Raw genomic sequence first — 6,969 nt, forward strand, 5'->3', positions numbered from 1 at the left:
CTTTATGCTAGGCGTGTACTATCATCTTTCAAAAGGAAGTGGTAATTATTTACATTTTTTAATCTTCTCCACCTGCCGTCATCTCAAGTAAAAGGAAGAAACACTTTGTCAAATCATAAATTATCACACACAAACATAATCAATGTCTTTACTTTTTCTTCTTTTTTAATTATTTAACATACTAAATCATACATTATTCGTTAAATCACTTTTTTTATTTTCTTTTATGACCCCTTCTTAAATGTTCTCAATCTGGAATATTAAAAATACACTCCTTTAAACATATATAATTTTTTTAATTTATTCAAAATTACTAGTTTTATTTTGTTTAATGAGTTTTCTTTTTTGGTAAATCTCAACATAATAGATCATCTACTAATTAACAACCTTTTGTCAGTATCATCATTTCCTGTGCCTTTGTTATATATTAAATATTTCAAATGTATGATGATTTTAGAGTTACGAAAAGTATAACATTTAATACTTTAGAAACTTAAAATGTTTTCTATTTATTTTTTGTTTACAAATATCTAAGATCCTTTTTATACTGTGAAAATCAATATTATGCAGGCCTTTGAAAATGAAAAGTCGTACATGTCAACGGAAGACCGAGTCAACTACAAGTGAAACTTTTTACAAAGTTTTTTATTTTCTTTTTAATAAAAGAGATATATATTGTAGCTCTATTTATCCTCACCACATTATATATATATATATATATATATATATATATATATATATATATATATATATATATATATATATGGGTTTGCTAACGCGTACGCCTGTTTTTTAGTTGGTACATTTTAGCAATGTGTACCGGATTTTAATAGACAATATATATCATGGATTCTAAGTTTTAAGTAAGGGTATTTTAATAATTTTCATTCTCAAAACTAAAAAAAAAAAAAGAAACCCCCAAACCCTTACTCACCTCTCTCATTCCTCTCAACCCACTCACCTCTCTCATTCCTCTCAACCCTTTCTCTTTCATCTTTCTCACTCCAATCTTTTCTCTGTCATCCCTACTGTAGCCCCAATTGAAAAAATAAAAAATTTCTCTCAACCCTTTCTCTTTCATCTTTCTCACTCCAATCTTTTCTCTGTCATCCCTGCTGTAGCCCCAATTGAAAAAATAAAAAACACTTGCCGTTAAACAATCTTACAAAAAAATGATTTCATAATGAGTTTTCATCTTATAATTTTTGTCTTATGTAATTTTATCCAATTTTTACAAACATAAAGGAATTGGTAATTGACCTGGAAAAAATCAGAAATACTCGTTGTTAAACAATTTCTTACAAAAAATGATTTTATAATGAGTTTTTATTTTATAATTTTTGTCTTATCTAATTTTATCTAATTTTCACAAGCATAATGACATCAAAGGAATTGGTAATTGGCCTGGAAAAATTCAGAAACACTCATTGTTAAACAATTTCTTACAAAAAATGACTTTATAATGAGTTTTCATTTTATAATTTTTGTCGTATATAATTTTATCTAATTTTCACAAGTATAATGACATCCAAAAGAATTGGTAATTGGCCTGGAGGGTTTTTTTAGAGATGATGATTCAACATATGCAGATGATGAAATTAGAGAGGTTAGTGAAGATGGTGAAATTGAAGAGATCTTGAATGAACCTTTGCCTGAAGGTGAATATGTCAATGACTCAACTCTTTACAAAGGCAAATGTTTTTTTCAATTCGAAATGATTGAAATGAATGAGAGAGGTGAGTAAGGGTTTGGGGTTTTTTTTTTTTTTTTTAAGTTTTGAGAATGAAAATTATTAAAATACCCTTAACCTTAAAACTTAAAATCCATGATATATAAGGATATTTTTGTCTACTAAAATCCGGTACACATTGCTAAAATGTACCAACTGAAAAACAGGCGTACGCGCGTTAGCAAACCCCATATATATATATATATATATATATATATATATATATATATATATATATATATATATATATATATATATATATATATATATATATTTGAACAATATTATATTTAATGTATTTTTAAATTTGGATATTTAATAATATAAAACTTTTGTTTAAATCTCTAAAAGAATATATGTATCTTGTATTTATGTCTTCTACTAAGTTGACCATTTTAATTGATTTGTAATATATTGGTAGATCTTTGTTTTCTACTTTGTATACATATTTTATATTTTTATTTTATCTTTAATTATACATAAAAGTTTTAATATTTTAAATCTGACCACTATTGTTTAATACCTACATAAAAATAAAGAGAAAAAAGTAGTGAAAATAATATATCTACTTAAAATAACAAGAAGCAATAATATTTTATAATATAATTACGTATTTTTTTCTCTTTCGTTTTTAAGCAAATATGTAATTTATATTAATTTTCCAATATTATTTTCATTCAAATTACAGAATACATATAATATATAAAAATAAAACTACATTTTTTTGTTTAAATAAATATATAAAAATAAAATTAACATGATATTAAATTGAATTTTTTAAAATAAAATGAAATAAAAATATAAAAAATGGACACGTATAGATAGAATGATCCGCTAATATTTTTTATAATAATAATTAATATATTTTCTATTATAAGATCATACATTGTTTCCTACAAGTAACAATGCATATTATTTTTTGTTATAGAATGTTTAACATATGTTTTAAGTGGAATGAATAAAAGGAAAGTAGAACCAATAAAGGTTAACTGAATCGAAATGTTTACTTTTGTCACGCAGGTAATTTTGAAAAAGTTATTAAAAACTTAAAACAAAAATTACTTATATATGTATACAAATTGATGAACTGAATTCTTTTAAGATGTAATATAAAGTGGGAAGTAGGAGTCAAAATTTGAGTGATGAATAAGTAGAGGATTGATTACGAAGAATGTAAAGAAAATATATGTGACAATGTAAGTTATAACAACGCGGCTTGCAGGTTACATGTTTGACTGAATGCACACGAGACCTTCCTTCTTCCTTCACTTCTAACCTTCCCGTTCTTTCTCTTCACACTTATTCATTGACTTCAACTTATATATATTTCGATTTTCTACTCTATCAGTTATTTACCTACGTCACTACATGCTATCAAATAAACTCCTCTGTGTCTTAGAACATATATTTTTCTCATTTCATTTTCTCTAATAAATCATTTATTTAATAAAGATATAACATATGATACATCATAATTAAGCTTGACAATCTTGTTCCTATTATGGACAGCTTTTGAAAGAAACAGTAATCTTAGCTTACAAATAAGATATGGTGGCTGTCATGATGTAACGTATAGACAATCGTAGATGTTCGTATTTGAGACGTATTTTATGATTGGGTTTTGCGAATCTTACCTTCAGAACCAAGTAATAAAACCTCCACCCAAGCAAGCCCAATGGAACACCCATCAAGAGTGCAGTGCAGCAGAATCAATAACATAATTATGCAGTATCTGCATGTAAAGTTATAGTTGATTTTTATGCTACTTTAACTTATTTATTAATTTTTTATTTTCATTTAATAAGGTGATGTGTAACTAAATTCTGGATGAAGTTATAATAATAATAATTATTATTATTATTAATTTTACTATTTGTAGTTAATACTGTGTGAGCGGAGTAGATTTTAAGCAGTGAAAGAGAAGCATTGGGCAGTCGTTGTCATAACCCCTTAACCCACCACCATCATCCTAAACCTATCTTTGTCTTCCCACACCTCAACCTTTTTACCAAACATTTAAGGTTCCTTCTAAAACTGTAATAAGATGACTGCTGTTAAATGGAATGCGATTAAAAGGAAAAAATAACAGAATATGGATAATTAAAAATACCATATAAATTTCTCATGCTTGCTTCAGAGTGCGTTGAATCCAATAAATACTCCTAATTATTTTATATCAAAATTATAACTATTTCAAGTAAAAAGGAAAAAAGACAAATCATTCTGTACACATTAACTGAAACAATATTTCTTAAGTTGAAGCTCCAAACATACATTTGCAATTAATTAGAAAGACAATACTATAATTATCCTAACACAATTGTCTTTCGTAAATGATATTTATTGTCTTTAAAAAGTTATAAAAACGACAAATTTCTACCTTTGAATGTTGAAATTTAATTGGAAATGTTCCTCTATTTTTTTTTTCTCTCGTTTTACCCCGTAGTAATTTAGAGTAGTTCAACTTTTTATTTAAATTATCGCAAATGGAAAGAACCAAGTTGCCTCAATAAAATAATACAGATTGCTACAGAAATGTAGACTTAGAAAGCAACTAAAAAAAAGGATGAATACGGAAAAAGTTAGTATTGCTTAACCGGAAGCGAAAAGACAACTAAGTTTTTACAATGCGCACAAATTTTTAGTTTTACCACAAATTCAAGAATACAATTTTATTTTTCTTTATTTAAATTCCTTTTTCCTACTGTTTACATAGTAAGAAACAAGGTAAAGTTTCATTTAATTGATAACAAGGGCTTCAAGTTTCCAGTATAATCATGTATACCCTGACCAGCAGTTAGAAATGAGGACATTTTGGACTACCTTATACAGATATATTTTTCCCTTGATTATAGAGTGAAAAGTTGGGGCATAAAAAAGTGGATAACATACTAAACAAGAGTTGCGGTTCTGTTTGAATTCTGATTAACTTTTTATTCTTTGCAACAACTTACAAGCACATTACAAGTAAGAAGTGGAGAGAAAAAAAATTCAACTCAAAACAACCCATATGCCCAAGATTCTGAATCCATGATGAGTCTTGGGTACTGATTAGCAGAAGTGTCAAACACTTGCTTTCTGTCACCATCGCCATCATCATTAATAAGCATATTCCAACTTCTAATCAAGTCATCATCCCACAAGGCCACACTGCTATTGTTGTTGTCAATCTTAGTATCATTGTAATCATCAGACCAGTCAAAATCTGGGAGCTGCAGGTCTTCAAAGAAGTTGGGGGAATTTGAATATGAAGACGATGACGTTGAAGATGATGTAGTGGTTGGTGAAGTGGAAGTAGCAGATGGAACTAATATCTCACTGGGCTCTATAATGGGAACTTCATCAGTGAATAACTCATTCATTATCGATTCAAAAAGGGGTATCATGATTTGGTCTTCCTCCTTAGCTTCTTCGGTGATGGTTGATACATCAAATGAAGTCTCTGCCTTCTCTGGCTCCTTGTTTTGCCCATTTTCAGGCTCAAATTTTGGGTCTTCCTCAACTTGGATAGCTTGTTGCTGATCTTGTGGTTCTTGCAATGGCTGATTGGGTTGTTGATCTGGTTGGGCTTGGCTTTGCTCAGTTGTAATGGAAAGTGACTTGTGGGTAACAGGATCAATTCCCATTTTCTTGAGCTTTTTCTTTATGTGAGTGTTCCAGTGATTCTTGATCTCATTATCAGTTCTTCCTGGAAGATGAGAAGCAATCTTAGACCACCTGCACAAGTGAGAAAACAAAACATCAGAAATCAGTACAGGAAGGAACCCAGTTATATTAAAAAAAAGTGGTTCCGTAAAAAAGTTCCTACTTGGAATGTTTACAAGGAAAAATAACTACGTCATGGAAGTTACAAAATCAGAAAATTTGCTCGTAAGACAAACTTGGGGATCATTTCTATATTAATGATTCCCCTTACAGTCAACATGAAATAACTACAATCATACAGTTCCTTTCCTTTTAAAAAATACTAAGGAAGAAATAGAGTTGGTCTGCAATTTTTATACGTTTTCTTGTGGGAGTGTGATACCATGGGACCATGTTTTGTTTTGTGTTTTTGATGAATAAACAAATTGCCACTTGAGGGCGTGTATAATAGAAATGATAACTTTGTTTTAGTTATTGCTTTTGACATGATTGAGATATGTTTTAATTTTATATAAAACAATGTTTTTAGATTAGCCTAGTCTAATATTTCAGAAGAACACTGTACCGGTTATTTAATCAATTAAAAAAAAACGTTGATTAAGGAAAAAGCCAAACATGCAGAAGAGACAGGGGAAACAGAGCGGGTGGAGGAAGAACCTATTGCCAAGTTGAGCATGGAGATCAATGACCATTTTCTCTTCATATTCTGATAAAAGGCCTCTCTTGAGGTCTGGCCTGAGGTAATTTGTCCATCTGAGCCTGCAACTTTTGCCACACCTTAACAGCCCTGCATGAAGACATAAGACAGATTTGTTAAGTCAGCATGCAGTGATTACAAAACATGCTAGTGAAATCAAGCTATACTGAAATCATTATGTTCAAGAAACAACACAAGCCATAATGTTTCTTGATTACTTGCGATTAGAATGCTCAAAAGACATGCAAAAAACAAAAATGTTCGGAAAGGCAAATGGTTAAAGACATTAAGGAAAAAAGTGTGTTGAAGAATAAAGACATGCAGGAAGAGAAAGGGGACCTGCTAGTTTAGGGACAGCTCTCCAGCAACATTGGCCATTGGTAAGGATGAAGTTGATGAGTTTCTTATCTTCCTCTGCAGTCCATGGGCCCTTCTTCAACCCCACTTTGTCACAGCAAGGTTGTCTTCCCATTTTGTGTTCCACACAACTCAAATGCCAAGAAAGTGTACCTGGAATCTGCAATTGATCCCTCAAACCAGAGGTTTCAGATGAGTATTGATATACAGAGAGAGAGAGAGAGAGAGAGAGAGAGAGAGAGACAGAGGAAGACTTAGAGTTCCTAAGAATATGCACATAACAAGGTGGGATAGAGCACCACCACCTACTTATTTATATATAAAATTCAACGCCCTCTTAACTCAAAACTCCCCTTACCCCACCACCACAATTTCTCATTTCTCTTTTAATAACTTTCTTTACTACCTATTTATTTACCTTTTATTTTATTATCAGTGGAGACTGACACGTGTTCTGCAGGGATGTGACACGGTCCACACGTGCTACGTCTTCTTCAGAAAACACCACATCATCAAACTTCTTTGCTTTGGTTGGAAGCGT

General features: G+C 30.2%; 1 protein-coding gene across 1 annotated transcript; it reads right to left on the reverse strand.

The window, feature by feature from the left end:
- Nucleotides 1-4,637: 4,637 nt before the first annotated feature.
- LOC108328120 (transcription factor MYB20) lies at nt 4,638-6,755 on the reverse strand. Its single transcript, XM_017561928.2, has 3 exons — nt 6,411-6,755; nt 6,032-6,161; nt 4,638-5,446 (listed from the first exon to the last, which is right to left on the reverse strand). The coding sequence occupies exons 1-3, from the start codon at nt 6,541-6,543 to the stop codon at nt 4,726-4,728; spliced, it is 984 nt and encodes a 327-aa protein (XP_017417417.1). The 5' UTR covers nt 6,544-6,755; the 3' UTR covers nt 4,638-4,725.
- Between the last annotated feature and the right edge of the window lie 214 nt (nt 6,756-6,969).

This window comes from Vigna angularis, chromosome 2 (assembly GCF_016808095.1).
Source record: "Vigna angularis cultivar LongXiaoDou No.4 chromosome 2, ASM1680809v1, whole genome shotgun sequence".
In the NCBI taxonomy this organism is placed as follows: domain Eukaryota; kingdom Viridiplantae; phylum Streptophyta; class Magnoliopsida; order Fabales; family Fabaceae; genus Vigna; species Vigna angularis.

What these genes read in the sequence shown, in the direction of transcription:
- LOC108328120 (XM_017561928.2), bottom strand. Translation starts at nt 6,543, where the DNA reads ATGGGAAGACAACCTTGCTGTGACAAAGTGGGGTTGAAGAAGGGCCCA. An exon ending in AGCTGTCCCTAAACTAGCAG is followed by an intron (nt 6,162 to 6,410) that starts GTCCCCTTTCTC and finishes GTCTTCATGCAG; the next exon opens with GGCTGTTAAGGTGTGGCAAA. An exon ending in CATGCTCAACTTGGCAATAG is followed by an intron (nt 5,447 to 6,031) that starts GTTCTTCCTCCA and finishes TCACTTGTGCAG; the next exon opens with GTGGTCTAAGATTGCTTCTC.